We start from the raw sequence: 21193 nt of genomic DNA on the forward strand, positions 1-21193 counted from the left end.
GCCGTTTCAGCACTCCAGCATTTTGTGCCTTATCTTCCTTAAAACTTACTTATGTGCTACAGTTTAAGGTAATCATACCTTAACATATCCATAGCTTGCAAAAATAGGATTGCAGTGCAGTTGTTGCATTAATGTGTTTGCTCTTGTTTACTCTTTTAGGTAACCTTGGAATTTGTCAAATCTAATAACTGCTCCATTGCTACTAATGTGTGAATTTATCAGCTGAAATTAGCAAGTGAAGTAGCTCAAAGCCACGATGTTATTTAACTCACTCTGGCTCTTCCACCATTTGATACTTCTACTTTGGATAAGTTACAAATCTAACAATTTGCTATAGCTTGCTATGAATAAAGAGAGTATTTTAAGTGTCTTCCTACTTGTAGAAGTAGGCGCTATTCCTTGTTGGATGTATATAGTTAAGATGAATATGTATAAATAGGAGTAATGTGCATCACTGAAATCAATACAAATTTATTCTGTTGGATGAATTTTTTTGAACATGGAAATTGCGCAAGTACTTTTTGGATTGGCAGACCTTACCAACCTTACGCGGTGTACCATCTGTTTCAGTCATCTTGACACATTGACTCGAACTAGATTAATAGGGAGAGTGGAGATTTTTTTAAACCTGAAAGGTTCTATCCCAGCTGAACGACATTGAGCAAGAAGATAAAAATCCTGCAAGAAATTCTGAAAGCAGGTTAATACGTATTTGCCAGGCAGGTGAACTAGAGTATTTTTAAAGTTAAATAACAAAGGTTATGGAGTTCTAGGAGGGACTTTGAAACATTGAAACGCTATGTAGCATTGTCATATTAATGAAACATGAATCAATATTTAGACATAGTTTAGATGAATAGAGACACAAGAGAGTACAGACGCTGAGATATGAAGCAACAACTTCCTCCACCAGAGCTGAGCCGCTTTGTTTTCCAGCAGATTGTTGCTTTAGTTTAGTTGTGTGGTTGAAGGAAAAGAGCTCTAGTGATATGGAAACACAAGAAATGAATGGGATTAACATTGAATCACTGCCTCTACCTCCACCTTTTCTAATGTCATTATTATGAGCACCAAAAATCTGAACAGACAATTTGTTCCTAGTTGAGCAATTGGATTATTACCATGCCATAGAACATAATATATTGCTAATCAAGCAAGCCCAAAGGCATGGGATCCTGAATAGAGTCTATTGTGCATCTTTGTGCTTAGCACTTCTGACCATTGTCCTTGGTATGTTAGCATTCATAGCAAAAGGATTTGAGTATAGGAGCAGGGAGGTTCTACTGCAATTGTACAGGGTATTGGTGAGACCACACCTGGAGTATTGTGTACAGTTTTGGTCTCCTAATCTGAGGAACGATATTCTTGCAATAGAGGGAGTACAGAGAAGGTTCACCAGACTGATTTCTGGAATGTCAGGACTTTCATATGAAGAAAGACTGGATAGACTTGGCTTGTACTCGCTAGAATTTAGGAGATTGAGGGGGGATCTTATAGAAACTTACAGAATTCTTAAGGGGTTGGACAGGTTAGATGCACGAAGATTGTTCCCGATGTTGGGGAAGTCCAGAACAAGGGATCACAGTTTAAGGATAAGGGGGAAGTCTTTTAGGTCCGAGATGAGAAAAACATTTATCACACAGAGAGTGGTGAATCTCTGGAATTCTCTGCCACAGAAGCTAGTTGAGGCCAGTTCATTGTCTATATTTAAGAGGGAGTTAGATGTGGCCCTTGTGGCTAAAGGGATCAGGGGGTATGGAGAGAAGGCAGGTACAGGATACTGAGTTGGATGATCAGCCATGATCATATTGAATGGCGGTGCAGGCTCGAAGGGCCGAATGGCCTACTCCTGCACCTAATTTCTATGTTTCTATGTTATGGCATGTTTCCATTCAACATGCTTAAGACTTGCATTGTTTTCAGTTACATTATTGAAATTCTTTTGAGATGTTAAGGAATCAGGAGAAAAAAATAATATGGAAGAGTTAAGACATAACAAATTTACTAAGAAATTACATGTGGGTAGATTAATATAAACTTCAACAAGGATTGATAAGCGATAATCAGCATGGTTGTGTGGTCTATATGGGTCAACAAGGACTTCACAAGGTTCCACATGGTAGGCTGCTCTGGAAGGTTAGATCACGTGGGATCCAGTGAGAGCTAGATAACTGGATACAGAATTGGCTTCATGGAAAGAAGCAGAGGGTGGTGGGTGGAATGCTATTTTACGGACTGGAGGCTGTGACTAATGGTCGAGCAGAGGGATCTGGGAGTGCATTCACACATCCCTGAAAGTGGTGAGGAAGGCATTTGGCATTTGGTCTTCATCACCCAAGGAATTGCATAGTCAGGCCATTATGTTACAGTTATAGAAGACATTGATGACCTTCAGTTGTGGTTACCTTCATTAGGAAAAAGGCAATTAAGCGGGAAGAAAGTCAAGAGAGGATGTTGCCTGGACACGAGAGCCTAAGCTATAAGGAGAGATTGGGTAGGCTTGGACTCTATTCCTTGGAGGCTGAGGGGTGATTTTATAGAGGTGTATGAAATCATGAGTGGAATCCACTGTGTCTTTTTCCCAGGTTAAGGGAATCAAGAACTAGAGGCCATCGGTTCAAGGTGAGAGAGAGGGGAAAGATTTAATAAGAACCGTAGGTGCATCTTTTTCTCACAGAGTGGTGGGTCAACAATGGAACAAGCTGCCAGAGGAAATAGGTGAGGCAAATTCAGTGACAACATTTAAAAGACATTGGACAGGTACATGGATGGGAAATGTTAAGAGGGATGTGGGGCATACAGCTTGGAAATAGGCCCCTCAACCTAACTCTTCCATGCTAACCAGAATACCCATCTACGCTAGCCCACGTTGACCCATATCCCTCTAGACCTACGAATCATACAAGAACTTGTACTACTATTCAAAGAGGTGGAGTGGTCCAGATGACATGGCTAGTAAGTTAACCCGATTGTGCGTAAACCGTCCCACACAAATGAAAGATTTCTAGAAAATTACGTCATGTAGAAAGACTGAAAAGGCTACTGCTTTATCTCACCAGCCATCTCCCAAATTATTCCATTAAAAATACCGTTTTTATACAATTTGAATGTTCTATCTAAATCATCCTCCATAATGAAGCACATGTGAACACCTTGATACCTGCCTCCATTTAAATTGTGTAAGTATTTATTGAAAATTGATTACCATACCCAAAAAACTGAACATTCTTCATTGCTCAAACTACCCATGTTCCTTGCAGTATTTTCAGATTTATTAGCACAGAAGTGCCACACTTAGCTCAAAAACCAATTATCTTAAAATACCAGGACAATGAGTAGTCGATCCAATTTTAGGTAACCTAACGACCCCATCCCCTGAGCCCCATCTGGACTCTTGCCTGTTTCTCCCCTCCCCCTCTACCTCCTCCGACATTCCTCTGGCTTCACAATTTGAAACTCTTCTATCTCACACCTTATGCTTTATTCTCTGGCTTTTGCTTCAACAATCTGCCTATTAACCCCCCCGCGCCCCGACTTGCCTGAGTCCACCTATTACCTGCCAAATTTTGTCCTGCCTCCTCTCACCCAGCCATTTCCCCCCCACCACCCCAACTGTCAGTCTGAAGAAGGGTCTCGACTCGAAACATCACCTATCCAGAGATGCTGCCTGGCCCCTTGAGTTACTCCAGCACTTTGTATCCTTCTGTGTAAACCAGCATTTGCAGTTTGTTGTTTATTCAAAGTGGATCTTAAATTGGCTTGGGGAGAGGAGGCAGACAATTGTGGTTAAAGGGTATTTATTTTACTGGAAGTTTGAAATAAATTATGTGCTGCAGGGGTGGGTGATGGACCTTTGTTGGTGTCTTGCACATAACTGACTTAGATGAGAATGTAGATGGACCGACTGGTAAGTTTGCTGACAACACAAAAAATAGAGGAGTAGTTAATGAAAAAGGTTGTAAAAGAATACAGTAGGCCATAAATCAGTTGGAAAGATGGGTAGATAGAATTTATTCCAGCTAAATGTGAGGTAATGCATTTTAGGTTGTCAATTGCTTACAGTATGTGTACAGTAAGTGGAGTGTTGATGTGCAAAAACCTTGGGTGGAAGTTCGTAGCCCCTGAAAATGGCATCACAGGTAAATAGGGTAGTGAAGAAGGCATTCGGCATGCTTGCCTCCTTAGGCTAAGGCATTGAGTTCAAGCAAAAGTGCTGAAGTAGGGTCAGGCAGCATCTGAAGATGGAATGGGCAGGTGACATTTCTGGTCAAGAACCTTCTTCGGGCTGAAGAAGGGTTCCAACCCGAAAAGGCATCTGTCCATTCCCTCCACAAATGCTGCCTGACCCATTGCGTTTTGCTCAATATTCTGGCATCTGCAGTCCCTTGTGTCTTCATTGAGTACAGGAGTTGGGACTTCTTGTTGCAGCTTTACCAAGCATTGGTCAGGCCGCTCTTGGAATATTGTGTACAGTTCTGGTCGCCATTGCACTGGAACGACATGGTAGCTTCAGAAAAAGAGCATGGTGCCCTGAATGGAAGGCTTTACTTATAACGAGAGATTGGATAGGTTGGATTTATTCTCAGTGGAACACAGAAGGGGGGGGGGGGGGGGTCACCTGACAGATTTGTAAAATTATGAGGGGCACAGATAAGGTAGCAAAAACAATCATCGGGTTTTTTTCCCTTCCTCCCTATGATGGGAAAGTAAAACTAGAGGGCATAAGATATAAGGAGAGTGTGAAGAAATGTAAAGAGATGTGAGGGGTAAGATTTGTCACACTGTGGAGGTTAGTTATCTGGAACTAACTGCCAGAGGAAGGTGGACACAATTATAATGTTTAAAGGACATTTGGACAGATGCTTGGAAAAGGAAATACAGGATTACAGGCCGAATGCAGGCAAATGGGATTAGTATAAACAGGCTTCATGGTCAGCATGGACTAGTTATGCCGAAGGGCCCATTTCCATGCTGCATAGCTCTGACTCTATAATCCTACACCATTTTGAGTCTGGATGGTTGCACATACTTATGTTCTCTAAGATTTTTCAGGGCACTAATTAAAGCTTCCCTCTGGCTTACTTTTTGCTTTTAACCTTTCCCTTCAGAATCTATACTTTTCGCTCAGGATCCCCTTTCCCCCCATCAGGGTTGCAAAACTGTTCATGCATGCCTATAATAAAAGGTATATAAATCTAATTGTAGAGTTTGTTTTGATTTGATGTGCATTTATATTCTCCTTGTATATAATGTGTGGTGCAGGTCACACAGTTACTGTAAATCAAAGTCTTCAATATCTAATGAAATAACATGTATCTAACAATTTACATGAATAAAGGTTTTTGCTGTATTCTTCTTCCCTTAGATTGATGCTTCCAATTGTGATTCAGAACTACTTTCTTTGCTGCTGAACAAGAAACTAATGGTCGACTGCATTTCTACTGCTTTCTACCCTCACCTTATAAGGCACCTCCTGGGCAATCACATGGAAGGCCAGTGCAGTGTTGATGAGGTAGCTGAACAGTTGAATCAAGCAGGCTACACTGCAGAAGGTGGTTCTCTATTGATGTCACATAGAGCTGTACATCCATCCTTAAGTACGTTTAGCGCTGCGTTAACCGTTACAAGGAGGTGGTTATAGAAGGATTTTCCAGCAAAAAGTATATTTGCTTCTTTCCACAAAAGTGAAGTTGCAAAGAAAGGCTGCACATGCACTACATGCCCTACTAATTTTTAACTGGACACTGGTTGACATGACTAATCATCTTGAAACTATCTACTGGCACTTGATTCACAAAATCAGTGTGATTGTTTAAGCAGACTTTCAACTGTTCCTTTTATTTTTGCAAACTATTTAGAATTCGGAAACTTCTCATAAATAACAATTACCAAGAACTAATTGATGTTGTCGCCAAGTAATGTGCTGTAGTGCACTTATGCAGTTGTCACTGTGAAATAGTGTATTAAAATTTTCAAACAAAATTACTTCTTTAAATTTGTGAAATTATTTCAAATTCTCTTCTGGGCACTGGTAAAAAAATCTAGGAAACAATTAAAAAATATAAATGTATGTACTTATGTACCCATCTGCTCTAATTTTTTTTAAGCACAACACTTTGTATCTGAGCAACAAGTCTTGATTTTTCTTATTAACTTGCTACTTTGAACAAATCTACTCTTTAAATTCTTGAGTTGAGCTGCATGGACTAGCAATTTTTTTGTTTGGTGAAACCTTTCTAAGAATCAATAATTAGGGGAAATTATTTCACTTTAAATTGTTTCTTGAATCCAACTGTTGCCACAACCCATATGTAGTGTTTCAAACTTTTTAAATATAAAACCATGACAATCATTGCAAAGTCTATCAATATGTCACAATCGTTATTTCCCAGCCTAGAAATAGCCTCTCAACATCAGCCTTTGTTACTTCAATAAATAGTATGTAACCCAACCAAAACTGTTCTGAACATTTGCAATTCCTTCTCCACTCACATTGCTTCCTTCAATTTCAATGCCTCTCTTGGCGTTACCCACAAAGGGTTGCATCAACTTGGTGTTGCATCAAATAATCGACATCCAAGATTTTTTGTAAAATAAAACTCGTCCCAGCACTGGAAAATTAACAAAAAAGATTAACTCATCCTTTTACTTCCTTATACTGATTTTCTTCAGAAACCCTGTAGCTTGGGTGGAAAAGATAGAAAACAGGAGCAATTTGTTCTGCCTATCAATAAGATCCTGGCTGATCTCAACATTGTATTTGTTTCTCTTCCCATACCCCTTGATGCCATTTGTGCCCTAAAAAAACTATATTTAAATACATTTTCAATTTTGGCCTCCACAGCCTTCAATGCCAGAGAATTTCACAGGTTTACCACCCTCTGAGTAAATAACTTTCTCCTCGTATCAGTCCTAAGAATCTTACCCGTTGTCTGAGATTGAGTGCGATTAATTTTCTTTTGTGTCACGTTATATCAGAGGTTCACAGGAAATTAAGGCACATTATGTTATAGACCTTGCCATAGTCTGCTTGGTTTGTGACTTAAGTCCAGGACATTGGTGAATGCACTCCTCTGATCCATGTTGACTGCCAATAACAAGATTATTATTGTCAGATTTGTGTGGCCACGGTGGCACAACGGTAGAGTTGTTGCCTTACAGCGCTTGCAGCACCAGAGACCTGGGCTGCTCTTGAAAAGGAGGCGCAGTCGTCTTTCTTACAGTTAGGCTTTCTTCCCAACCAATTGTTCAAGCGGAGGTACACAAAATTGCTGGAGGAACTCAGCGGGTGCAGCAGCATCTATGGAGCGAAGGAAATAGGCGACGTTTCGGGCCGAAACCCTTCTTCAGACTGATAGCAGCGCTTTTGATTGCAACATGCGCCTTAATTTAGTTCAACAAAGAAACTGACAAGTGTGGGTGTGTCTGTACGGAGTTTGTACCTTCTCTCCGTGACCGTGTGGGCTTTCTCCGAGATCTTCGGTTTCCTCCCATACTCCAAAGACGTACAGGTATGTAGGTTAATTGGCTTGGTGTATGCAAATTGTCCCTAGCGTGTTTAGGATAGTGTGAATGTGCAGGGATTGCTGGTCGGTGCGGACTTGGTGGGTTGAAGGGCTTGTTCCCGCACTGTATCTCAAACCTAAACTAAACTAAACTAAACCTAAACCAATTTGCTTCTAAATATAGATTTCTATGTGTTTGCACAAAATTAAATCAACGATCTGAAGATTTCCACTATATTTAATTTTAATGTCTATATTAGACTGTTTATGATCTCTTATGACCTGAGTGATCACTGCTCCGACAAATTTTATCTCTGGTCTCATTACTAAAATAAACTCATGTAGCCCTGAGGATTTGTTTGTTTTTAGCCTGATTAGCAAGTCTGAGACTTTGATCTCTTTTTTTTAAACCCAATCATTGATTTAGTTTGGATATCTTTGTTTGAAGATGGAATGCAATGCATGTCTTCCTCCAGTCATGGAGCATTTAAAATTCTGTGCCCGAATTTGGTGCTTTCTTGCTGTTGTGATATTTTTATGGTATAATCATAAAATCAACAAATAATATAGCATATTGGGTCACTGTGCTTATCATACTTTTGCTGCCTTTGAAACAGCTCTTGAATTAACCTGCTCCTTTCTCTATTACCTTTTTTAATGAAAAAAATCCATTTAAGTCTTTTTCCAATTCCCTTTTGAATATTAAAATGTGTTTATCAAATGGCGACCGCTTGCTGTGTAAATAAAAGTAGTAATGTTTCTACTGTTTGATTAGTCAATTACCTGAAATTAGTGTCAATGGTTCTTTCTTTCTGCAAATAATGTTTGATTATTCTCTCATCGTCACCATTGATCATTTTGGACATTGTGTTCAACTCACATCTTTCCCTGCTTTAATGACTCCACATCCTCCTATCTCTTCACATAGGTGAAATTCCTTGTTTCCTTAAGCGAGCTAGTAAACCCTTGTTATCCTCTTCAAGACATTGACATTGTTGGTAAACTGTAGTGCCCAGAATTAAAATGTTATACCCTAGATGCCTTAATCATTTATTCAAAAAAATGTTTTTACATAACCTAGTCTTCAGACATTTTTGTACACGCTCGCCTAGGTCTCAATTCCCTTCAAAATTTTACTGTGTTGCCTCCCCTCAATCTTCCCACAAAATATATCACCACACAATTTTAAGTTTCACATGTGATGTTTATGTCTGTTTTACTAATCTTCATTTACCCGTCCAAACGCTGATACTTCTTTAAATATTATAAAACAAGACCATAAGACATCGGAGCAGAGTGAGGTCATTTGGCCCATCGAGTCTTCTCCACCATTCGATCGTGGCTGATCTATATTTTCTCTCAACCTCATGCTCCTGTCTTCTACTTGTTACCTTTGATGCCCTGGGAATCTGCAAATGCTGTTTGAAATACTGGAAATTGTCAGCAGATCAGGCAGCATCTGTGGGAAGAGAAAATAAGTTGGTTTTAATTTGCATGTGGATGGATAGAACTAAATTAATATCTGACTGGATGACGTTTTAAGTCGGGATCTTTCTTCAGACTGGTTGTAGTGGAGGGAAGAAAGGTGGAAGAGAGATAGGAATAGGACAAAGTCTGGCAAGAGATAAGTAGATATAGGTGAGGGATGATTTGATTGGCAAATGGATGGACAAAGGTCAGAGATGAAAAGGACAATACAATACAATACAATACGGTTTATTTGTCACATTGCACATAAAGTGCAAGTGAAATGAATATGTCAGCAGCGGTACAATTATAAAGAACACACACAAAAACACAATAAAAAATTTAACATAAACATCCACCACAGCATTCATCACTGGTGGAAGGCACACAATTTGGCCAGTCCTCCATTTTCCCCCGTGGTCGGGACCTCAACCCTCCGCAGCCTTTGCTGCGGGCGTCCAGATGGTAAAAGGACAAGGTACAAGTCCAGGTAAGTCCAGAGTCGGCTCTTCCCCACCGGAGACCACGGCTTTAAGTTGGTGTAGGCCGCAGGCCGGCGGTCGAAGATTTAAAGTTTAAAGTTCCCGCCGCAGACCGCAGGGCCGGCAGTCGAAGCTCCCCTCCAGGGGTGATGGTAAGTCGCCACCGCGTCCGCGGTAGAAGTTGGCTGCGGTCCGGCAGTGATGGCTTCTTCTTCCCCCGGGTCCCCCACAAGGGATCCCGGGCTGTAGACGCCGCGCCAGCTGGAGCTGTGCAGACCGCGGCTTCAGGCTGCCGGCTGCCCCGGGCCAGCGAAACGGAGCGCTCCCCTCCAGCGAGCCCCAGCGAGGGCTCGCCCGCTCCATGCCGAGAGTCCATGCTGCACCCGCCGCTGAAGACCCGGGCGCGTCTCCGGGAAAGGCCGCGCCGATCCTTGCTGTTAGGCCACGGGGGAGGCGACCTGGAAAAAGTCGCCTCTCCATGGAGGAGGCCGCCGAAACGGTTTCCCCCTCACCACCCCCCCCCCACACCACCCCCCACACAAAACACACAAAGAAACATTAAAAACATACTTTAAAACATGCTAAAAAAAAAAAAAAAAGTTGAAAAGACTAACGCGCTGCTGACAGGGCTGCCGCCATTGCAGCGCCCCCACCGACAAAAAGAGATAAAGATAAAGGGATGCCATTTCAAGAATCTGCTTTCACTGCCCTTTAAGGAGCAGTATTCCAAAGAGTCTAGCTTTCGTAAATAAGTCTACTATTATACACATTTCATAATTAGAATTTAGTGTTGCATTATGCTACCTCTGGAAACTATTCCCTTGTCAAATTCTGTGAGTATTTAGGAACTCAAGTAAAAATATTATTGCTGATCTACGCTGAATATTTTATTGCAGTCACTTGCAATTTCAACAACGCAATGTGATCTGGTAATGCTTGATGGTTTGGTTCGTTGATCTTTGGTTCTTGGTTTGTTCTTTGGTTTGTTGATCTAATATATCCCCTTTTTTTCTTTTTTAAGTACTGTTCTCATTACACGTCATCCAATGTCATATTTGCCCATTCACCCTCACTGGTAAATAATAATGTTATATTTCTGCTGTCTCCTTCTTTATATCTCTTAATGGATCCCAACGTTTATAAAATCATAAAAGCTAGAGTGGGAAAAGGCAATTGTCGCATCGAGCCAACTGCTCTTCAGTAAAGATGTGGCTGATCCAATCAGTCTCAACATCACACTCCTGCACTACCTATAGCTCTTGGACACCCCCGAAGATCTACCAGCCTGTACCTGAATATATTTGAAGACTCTGCCTCCACTGCTATTAGGAGAGGGCCAAATAGACAATAGGTGCAGGAGTAGGCCATTCGGCCCTTCAAGCCAGAACCGCCATTTACTGTGATCATGGCTGATCATCCACAATCAGTACCCCGTTCCTGCCTTCTCCCCATATCCCTTGACTCCACTATCTTTAAGAACTCTATCTAACTCTGTCTTGAAAACAACCAGAGAATCGGCCTCCACTGCCTTCAAGGCAGAGAATTCCACAGATTCACAGCTCTCAGGGTGAAAATGTTTTTCCTCATCTTCGTTCTAAATGGCCTACCCCTTGGTTCTGCACTCCCCCCAACTTCTGGAACATCTTTCCTGCCTCTAGCATGTCCAATCCCTTATATGTTTCAATAAATTCCCCTCGCATCCTTCTAAATTACAGTGGCCCAGTCGCTCCATTCTTTCAGCATATGACAGTCCAGCCATCCCGGGAATTATCCTCGTGAACCTATGCTGCACTCCCTCAATAGCAAGAATGTCCTTTCTCAAATTTGGAGACCAAAACTGCACACAATACTCCTGGTGTGGTCTCACTAGGGCCCTGTACAACTGCAGAAGGATCTCTTTGCTCCTTTACTGAACTCCTCTTGCTATGAAGGTCAACATGCCATCCGCTTTCTTCACTGCCTGCTGTACCTGCATGCTTACTTCCAGTGATTGATGTATAAGGACACCCAGATCTCGTTCTACTTCCCCTTTCCCTAACTTGACACCATATAGATAATAATCTGCCTTCCTGTTATTTTGAACCAAAGTGGATAACCTCACATTTATCCACATTGAACTGCACCTGCCATGCATCTGCCCACTCACCCAACCTGTCCAAGTCACCCTGCATCCTCATCACAGTTCACACTGCCACCCAGTTTTGTGTCATCTGCAAATTTGCTAATGTTACTTTTAATCCCTTCATCTAAATCATTAAGGTGATGAGTGTATCTGCTGTGGCATTTAACTTCTCATAGCTGTCAGTCGCACCATTCTCTGAAAAAAACAATCCTTCACCGCAGAATGATCTCAATGTTCTCAAAGATGGAAGTAAGAAGGAAACTTCAGGGGGGCAGACCTATTTTTCTGACTGTCTTCAATTCTTGCAGCATTGTGTCATAGAACATAGAAAAGTACAGCACAGTAATAGGCACACCAACAGGCCAAATAGCAAGATAAATTGTGCCTACATGTGATCCACATCCCTCCATTCCTTGCAGTCATGTGCTTATCTAAAACCCTTTGAAATGCCACCATCAGATCTGCCTAAACCACCACCACTGGCAACTCATTCCAAGCACCCACCACCCTATGAATAAACAGAACCTTGCCCCCCCCCACATCTCCTTTAAACATTCCCCTTCTTGATTAAAACCTACTTCCTCTGTTCTTTGCCATCTCCACCCTGTGTTGAATGACGTGCCTTGCGGCAGCATCTACAGCAATAGCCTTGCTGAAGTCTAATCACTCTGCTTATTCACGTGCTTTAATTTCACCTGACTGTAGACTGCTTTACCTGTGGGAAGATATATGTCGCAGTGAGTCTGTAATGTACATCTTACTGTCTGGAGAGTGTGCAACGTAAGTTTCACATTAGAGTTTCTTTAGAGCTTATTATGTGGATGTGCATCATAATCACTTTAAGGGATTTATCATCAATCAGCATCGTTGGTGTCTCCTGTGTGTGTGTGTGTATGTACTGGTGGAATCTATGTGTATGTACTGGTGGAATCTCGTGTACGTAATGTGTATGTATGTGTACGTGCGTGTGCATTTGTGTGTGTGTCTGTGTATGTATACGCACTGGTGGAATCTCCCAATCCTAAATGTCATGTTTGAATGCAGCATGTGTCTGTGTGTCAGAGCTCTGCTGACATGCACTACTGACTGATCATCTTGCGTGACAGCTGCTCAAGACTCCTTTGAGGTTTTGGTTTGTTGTGTCAGCTCTCTTCCTGTCATCGCTGTAGTGCAGGATCTCCTGTAACCATCTCTAACTTAATGGACTGCTTGCTCCCTAATGTCTAACACCTCAATCAGATGGGGCAGGAATTAGTGCAGGCATTCGACAAATTCAACTAAACACTAGATCCCAGAACATCTGTCTGGCTTGGTATTTCCATCACTGCCTTTCTCTGCTGAAGTCGGAAGCAAACCCGGGTTCGATCCTGACTGCAGGTGCTGTCTGTATGGGGTCTGTACTTTCTAACTGTGACTGCTGGGTTTTCACCAGGTGCTCCGGTTTCCTCCCACACTTGAATGATGTACAGGTTTGGAGGTGATTGGCTTTGGTAAAAATTTGAAAAATTGTTCCTAGTGTGTAGGATAGTGTTAGTGTACGGGGTGATCGTTGGTTGGCAGGGACCTGATGGATCGAAGGGCCTGTTCCCGCACTGCATCTCTAAAGTCTAACGTTCAGTAAATTATTACTGTACATAAATGCAATCCAAGATTAAGTACAAAGTGTATACAATTAATCCACTGAGACGATATACAAAAGTTGTCAGGCTTTGGGCACCATTTTCAGTCCAAGCTGCAGCTGGCAATACAGGCCCATTGTCCTGATGGTGTTACAGGGTCGACCTGGCCAAGAGAAGTTGTTCTGGCGAAGCGTTCTCCGCCACTCTGTGCCGCTGCAGGTCACATCCGGTCTGTGCACTCGGTCTCCTGGAGAGATGTCTAATCTAGTCTAGCCCTGGGCTGCTGAAGGGCCTCCTGCTGTCGCCTCGGTCAGGATCGGCCAGCAAACCATCGTCCCTCTCCTCACCCGGTCACCATTCTGCCTTTGAGCTCTGGAGGCGCCTGACCTTGAGGGCGCAGAAAATGAGACCCCGGTTCCTCTTACGGGCCCTTTGTTTTAGCGTCCACCATCGCCAGCTCCTTCCACCCTCCTCTCCACTCCTCAGGGACGAGCAAGGGCCGGACTCATCGGCTTCCCACTTCAGGTGGGTTTCTTGGTTCTACGGCGAGCGAGCCGGGCTTGCTGCTGGGGGATAGCCATGGCATGACGGAAAAGGGCACTGCCAACTCAATCGAGGGAGAGTTGTCCTCCATCCACTTCCATTGATTTGACAATGCTTGTCTAACTCCAGCTGTTGAAATTGTTTTGCCTGCTCCATCCTTTAAAGTACAGGTCATTAATAGTTATCCCATCTCTGGTGATCCAGTCACCTGATGCCATATCCACTGGGGAGTCATACAGCATGGAAACACGTCCTTGAGCCTATCACGTCCATGACGTCCATTTTGCCCATTTATCCTAATTCAATTTGCCCAGAATAATTCGTATTGTCCTTTGCCTCGAATATTTAAGTGTCAGTGTAAATGTCTCTTAACCATAGTGATCGTAACTGATTTCACCTCCCCCTCTGGCAGTGAATTCCAAATATCAACCATTCTTCGTAAATAAAAAATCCTTCAAATCCTTTTTAAAACACTTTTCTCTCACCTTAACCCACTGCCCCCTTGTCTATCAAATCCTTACCATGGGGAAATGATTCTGACTATCTTCCCTATCTATGCCTCTCCTAATCTTTTATACTTCTATCAGGTCACCCCTCAGGCTCCTTAGGCTGGGCTTGTTTATCATGGAGCTATCTAATCTCTCTCAATATCTGAAGTCCTCCAATCCTGGCAACATTCAGGCAAATCTCCTGTTCACTCTCTCCAGTACATCCTTCCTATGATGTGGAAACCAAAACTGCACGTAATACTCCAAGTATGGTCGAGCCACTGTTGTCTAAAGATGCAACAGAATGTCCCAAGCTTTGATTTTCTGTGCCCTGACCTATTGAAGGAAAGTTTTCCACGTCCTCTTCACCACCTTATCTGAATGCGTTGCCACTTTCATGGAATGGTGGAATTGAACTCCAGGTTTCCTCTGTTCATCAGTGTTAGGTAAGCACCCTATCATTTATGGTGTAGGTTATTGCACCATCTGTATGTGTATGTATGTCGTTGCACCATTTTCACTTCCCAAAATACATCATCTTGCACATGTCAGGATTAACTTGCGTGTTTTACTCAATGCTATTATATTTATGAGGTACATGGTCACATATCGACTGGCATCCAACTCTAGCAGATGAATTCAAGCCTTGTCTCGCATCCTCTATCTCTTTACATTGATCCAGCCAGTACAATTCAACATTCCAAGCAAAACTGATATAACACACTCAGATTCAGTGGTTCAAATATGTTTTATTTGTCAAATATGCAATGGTACAGTGAAATTGTTTTTTGCATACATTACACATGCAGATGTCGCCATGTTTTGGTACCATTTCCAAAGTCCAGTCGGCCAGCACGCTCAATGTAGTGTGGCAGTTCCCACAAACTGTCCTCCTCCTCCTCCGGACATCTTTGTGTACCGAGGACGCCTCCTGCAGCCTTCCTTGAAGATGCCCCGATTACCCCGATACATCCTCCTACTGCTCTTTGCTGCTCGTGCCCGACGTCTCTAGCTCCCTCCCGGTCCCACTGAACGATGAACCTTCGGGTGGGTCATGCACACTGTTCATCATTCTTTAAATAAGGTACTCCTCGTCACATTCCGTGGACTCGTGGTGTGTCATGTTAAAGTTATTTCCCAGCTGCTCACAAACGAGTGGTAGTCCTTCATCTTGGCAGCCGCCTCTGACCAGGAAATGCTTGATGCTTGCGATTGCTGGATTGTTATTCAAAAGTGGTACATCTCTTACAACAGAGTGGCTGCAGCTTGTGCTGTGTGGCGTCAGCCAGCAAAATACAAGATCATGTTTGGATCGACAAGTGTGTGCTAAGTGATTTGGCCACCACTACCTGCTGAAAACGATGGGTCTCAAGCTGTGCACAAAGCCCTGTGCCAAGTTGGTGCTGGATTTCTCTAGACTCCTTGATGTTGAACTTGCTCTTTCCCAGGGATGTGACCGAGCATGTCAAATTGCCCACACCTGCAGCCTATACCACTGAAAGCCTCATCAGCGCTCTGATTACCAGACCTCGGTTTCATGCTTCCCCTCACCTCCTACTCTGGCTGCACATCCTTTGTGCCAACCTCCATGCATTAAGTTCATTGCCATGTATTTTGTTTAAAGTATCATCTTGTTGTTCCTGTTCAACCTGGGCACTTTGTGTTTAACATGGAACATAGTAGAACACAGGAACAGCCCCTAAGTCCCACAATGTCCACTCCGAACATAATGCCAAGTTAAACTAATCTTTACTGCTCTCACGTGATCCATATCCCTCCATTCTCTGCCCATCTATGTGCCTATACAAAAGCCTCTTAAATGCCACAATCATATCTGACTCCTCCATCCATGGCAATGTGTTCCGGGCACCCACAAACAAACTTGCCCCTCACATATCCTTTAAACCTTGCCCTTTCCACCTTAAAGCAATGGCCTCTAGCCTTTGACATTTCCACCCTGGGGAAAAAAAAGATTCTTGGGAGACCTGAAATGAGAAAGGCATGAAGGGGCAATGATGGTGCAGGTTTGAGTGGAAGGAAAGAGCTTGCACCATATGGACCTTGGAGATCAGCAATATGTTGTTTGGGAAGAAGATAACACGAGAGGAAGATTACTTACGAGGTAGAAACAAGGAACTGCAGATACGGGTTTACCAAGGAAAGACACAAAATGCTGGAGTGACTCAGTGGGTCAGACAGCATCCCTGGAGAAGATGGACAAGTGATGTTTCGAGTCAGGAGAAGGGTGCCAATCCAAAACATCATCTATCCATACTCTCCAGAGATGCTGCCTGACCCACTGAGTTACTCCAGCATTTTGTGTGTTTCCAAGATTAGACACAAGGATGGTTTTATCATCAATCTTCTCAATCTACCTGTGGTAATGACCTTAGCAACCATCCTTTCAAATGATGATCAGATATGCCTGTCTGAAGCATTCTGGCCAGCTCCTGTAGCAGCTACCTTATCCTGGAATTGATGGGGCATTAGTTCGCATTTTCTGTTGCAGCTGTTACGACAGAACTGCTACCAGCCGCTGTGCCGGTGTCAGACTTAAAACCATGCAAGCTACCTTAACTAGTGCTAGCTACTCGTGCTGTTGATACATTCCTACTAATAGATTCGGCCAATGAATAACATGGTTGGTTTGGATACTACAAGTAGTTAAGTAAGTGAACAGGCTGAATGGGCTTGAAGTAATCATAGTGGTCCTTTCTTCCATGTTAAGGGTTAACAAATTAACCTTCATGGCCTTCGGGAGGGTATTTGCATACTTAGTATAATATGTTTAAAGGTGATCAAACTATTTAAAGAATGTTATTTGATTCCCTTATTGAAAATTATACTCAATGGAATTCCGAAAGAATGGCTCCTTTCTAGGCAGTAAATATTTTAAATATTATGATGCATTCGGTAATCATTCCTGAGACCTATGTAACGAAAGGGAATTACAGAGCTGATCAACCAACTTGTATAAGGTTTGAGGGAATTCTTGAAGTGCAAAGAAAACATTTTGGCTGCGGTCCTAACATGCCAAACTGATAGAAGGTACCCGATGAATTTAGTAAAACTGTGTTAAACTATTTGAACCTGCAATGCGACCGTATATGTATTTTTGTGACTCCACAATTTCTGGACAATATGTTATCTCCATAAACAACGTGGACCCCAAATCTGGGTTTTATTTCACCACCACATAGAGTAATTGTTTTCAAATCATCTCTGTGACGGTGTCTTTTTAAGATTCTTGCTGTGAAAGATAACCATATAACCATATAACAATTACAGCACGGAAACAGGCCATCTCAGCCCTACAAGTCCGCGCCGAACAATTTTTTTCCCTTAGTCCCACCTGCCTGCACTCATACCATAACCCTCCATTCCCTTCTCATCCATATGCCTATCCAATTTATTCTTAAATGATACCAACGAACCTGCCGCCACCACTTCCACTGGAAGCTCATTCCACACCGCTACCACTCTCTGAGTAAAGAAGTTCCCCCTCATGTTACCGCTAAACTTCTGTCCCTTAATTCTGAAGTCATGTCCTCTTGTTTGAATCTTCCCTATTCTCAAAGGGAAAAGCTTGATCACATCAACTCTGTCTATCCCTCTCATCATTTTAAAGACCTCTATCAAGTCCCCCCTTAACCTTCTGCGCTCCAGAGAATAAAGACCTAACTTATTCAACCTATCTCTGTAACTTAGTTGTTGAAACCCAGGCAACATTCTAGTAAATCTCCTCTGTACTCTCTATTTTGTTGACATCCTTCCTATAATTGGGCGACCAAAATTGTACACCATACTCCAGATTTGGTCTCACCAATGCCTTGTACAATTTTAACATTACATCCCAGCTTCTATACTCAATGCTCTGATTTATAAAGGCTAGCATACCAAAAGCTTTCTTTACCACCCTATCTATAGTTCAAGGAACTATGCACGGTTATTCCCAGATCCCTCTGTTCAACTGTATTCTTCAATTCCCTACCATTTATCATGTACGTCCTATTTTGATTTGTCCTGCCAAGGTGTAACACCTCACATTTATCAGCATTAAACTCCATCTGCCATCTTTCAGCCCATTTTTCCAAATGGCCTAAATCACTCTGTAGACTTTGGAAATCCTCTTCATTATCCACAACACCCCCTATCTTGGTATCATCTGCATACTTACTAATCCAATTTACCACCCCTTCATCCAGATCATTGATGTACATGACAAACAACAAAGGACCCAACACAGATCCCTGAGGCACCCCACTAGTGACCTGCCTCCAACCCGACAAACAGCCATCCACCATTACCCTCTGGCTTCTCCCATTCAGCCACTGCTGAATCCATCTTGCTATTCCTGCATTTATACCCAACAGTTTAACCTTCTTAACCAACCTTCCATGAGGAACCTTGTCAAAGGCCTTACTAAAGTCCATATAGACAACATCCACTGCTTTACCCTCGTCAATTTCCCTAGTAACCTCTTCAAAAAATTCAAGAAGATTAGTCAAACATGACCTTCCAGGCACAAATCCATGTTGACTGTTCCTAATCAGACCCTGTTTATCCAGATGCTTATATATATTATCTCTAAGTATCTTTTCCATTAATTTGCCCACCACTGAAGTCAAACTAACAGGTCTATAATTGCTAGGTTTACTCTTAGAACCCTTTTTAAACAATGGAACAACATGCGCAGTACACCAATCCTCGGGGACTATTCCCGTTTCTAATGACATTTGAAATATTTCTGTCATAGCCCCGGCTATTTCTACACTAACTTCCCTCAATGTCCTAGGGAATATCCTGTCAGGACCTGGAGACTTATCCACTTTTATATTTTTCAAAAGTGTCAGTACTTCTTTTACTTTGAAACTCATAGTATCCATAACTACTCTACTCGTTTCCCTTACCTCACATAATTCAATATCCTTCTCCTTGGTGAATACCGAAGAAAAGAAATTGTTCAATATCTCCCCCATCTCTTTTGGCTCTGCAGATAGCTGCCCACTCTGTTTCTCCAATGGACCAATTTTATCCCTCGTTATCCTTTTGCTATTAATATGGCTGTAGAAACCCTTTGGATTTACTTTCACCTTACTTGCCAAAGCAACCTCATATCTTCTTTTAGCTTTTCTAATTTCTTTCTTAAGATTCTTTTTACATTCCTTATACTCCACAAGCACCTCATTTACTTCATGCTGCCTATAATTATTGTAGATCTCCCTCTTTTTCCGAACAAGATGTCCAATTTCCCTTGAAAACCAGGGCTCTTTCCAATTTTTACTGTTTCCTTTCAACCGAACAGGAACATAAAGATTCTGTACTCTTAAAATTTCCCCTTTAAATGTCCACCATTTCTCTTCTACATCTTTCCCATAAAACAAAATGTCCCAGTCCACTCCTTTTAAATCATCTCGCATCTCATCAAAGTTAGCCTTTCTCCAATCAAAAATCTCAACCCTAGGTCCAGTTCTGACCTTCTCCATAATTATATTGAAACTAATGGTATTGTGATCACTGGACCCGAAGTGCTCCCCAACGCATACCTCCGCCACCTGTCCCGTCTCATTTCCTAGCAGGAGGTCCAGCACTGCCCCTCCTCTAGTAGGTACCTCTATGTATTGCTGCAAAAAACTATCCTGCACACATTTTACAAACTCCAAACCATCCAGCCCATTTACAGAATATGTTTCCCAGTCTATGTGTGGAAAGTTGAAATCTCCCACAATCACTACCTTGTGCTTACTACTAATATCTGCTATCTCCTTACATATTTGCTCTTCCAATTCTCGTTCCCCATTTGGTGGTCTATAATACACCCCTATAAGTGTTGCTACACCTTTCCCACTTCTCAGTTCCACCCAAATAGCCTCCCTAGATGAGCCCTCCAATCTATCCTGCCAAAGCACTGCTGTAATATCTTCCCTGACTAGCAATGCAACACCACCACCTCTTGCCCCTCCAATTCTATCACACCTGAAGCAACGAAATCCTGGAATATTTAGTTTCCAATCACAGCCCTCCTGCAACCATGTTTCACTGCTCGCCACAACATCATACTTCCAGGTGTCTATCCAGACTCTAAGCTCATCCACCTTTTTTACAATGCTCCTAGCATTAAAATATGCACATTTAAGAAACCCCCCGTCTCTTCTCTGTTTATTTCCTTTTTTTTCTTTCTCCTCTTGTGTCCGAGTGCTTCCCTTTTCTGCTTCCTGCCTCCCATTCTGTCTACTAGCTTTCTCTATTTGAGTCCCTCGCCCCAACCATTCTAGTTTAAAGTCTCCCCAGTGACCTTTGCAAATTTCCCCGCCAGGATGTTGGTCCCCCTCGGGTTCAAGTGCAACCCATCCTTTCTGTACAGGTCCCACCTTCCCCAAAAGAAGTCCCAATGATCCAGAAACTTGAATCCCTGCATACTGATCAGTTCTAATGAAGGGTCATTGACCTGAAATATTGACTCAGTTTCTCTCACCGTATATGCTGCCTGGCCTGTTGAGCATTTCCAGCTCTACCTCTTTTTTAATAAGATTTTGGTAGTTTCAGCTTAAACTTGCAGAGTCAGTGACTTGAAGTATGCCAATGGCACTTTTTAAAATCTTGTTGGAAATCCAGACTTAATTCTTTTTGAAGTCAACACGTTAAAAATTGTGTCCCAATTTATGCACTGCATGTTCATACCAGAAAATCAACTGAATATGAAAGATTCTTACAAACCCCCAAATGGTTTTATGTTAACCGAACAAAATAGATTTACAGCTACTGATATAGCTGTCTGCTTCCTTTAATGCAAATAACCCTAGTTAGCCAGTGACCAAAGAGGAATGAATTTAATATTGTTCCCATGTTAATATTGTTCCCATGTGGACAAGCAAGGGCATTGAGAACCTACAATCCTGCTTTGACTGCACGGATTGGAATGTGTTCAGGGAAGCAACCACACGCCTCGATGAGTATACAGACACTC

At 42.4% G+C, this 21193-nt stretch overlaps 1 protein-coding gene across 1 annotated transcript in view; it reads left to right on the forward strand.

Moving 5' to 3' along the window:
- Positions 1 to 5985, forward strand: part of nbas (NBAS subunit of NRZ tethering complex) — a 267026-nt gene extending 261041 nt beyond the window's left edge. The window contains exon 52 of the mRNA XM_033021570.1: positions 5366 to 5985. Within this exon, the coding sequence (XP_032877461.1) occupies positions 5366 to 5641 (276 nt within the window). The 3' untranslated portion in view covers positions 5642 to 5985. The remainder of the gene's footprint in view (positions 1 to 5365) is intronic.
- The last annotated feature ends 15208 nt before the right edge of the window (positions 5986 to 21193 follow it).

This window comes from Amblyraja radiata, chromosome 5 (genome assembly GCF_010909765.2).
Source record: "Amblyraja radiata isolate CabotCenter1 chromosome 5, sAmbRad1.1.pri, whole genome shotgun sequence".
Classification (NCBI taxonomy): domain Eukaryota; kingdom Metazoa; phylum Chordata; class Chondrichthyes; order Rajiformes; family Rajidae; genus Amblyraja; species Amblyraja radiata.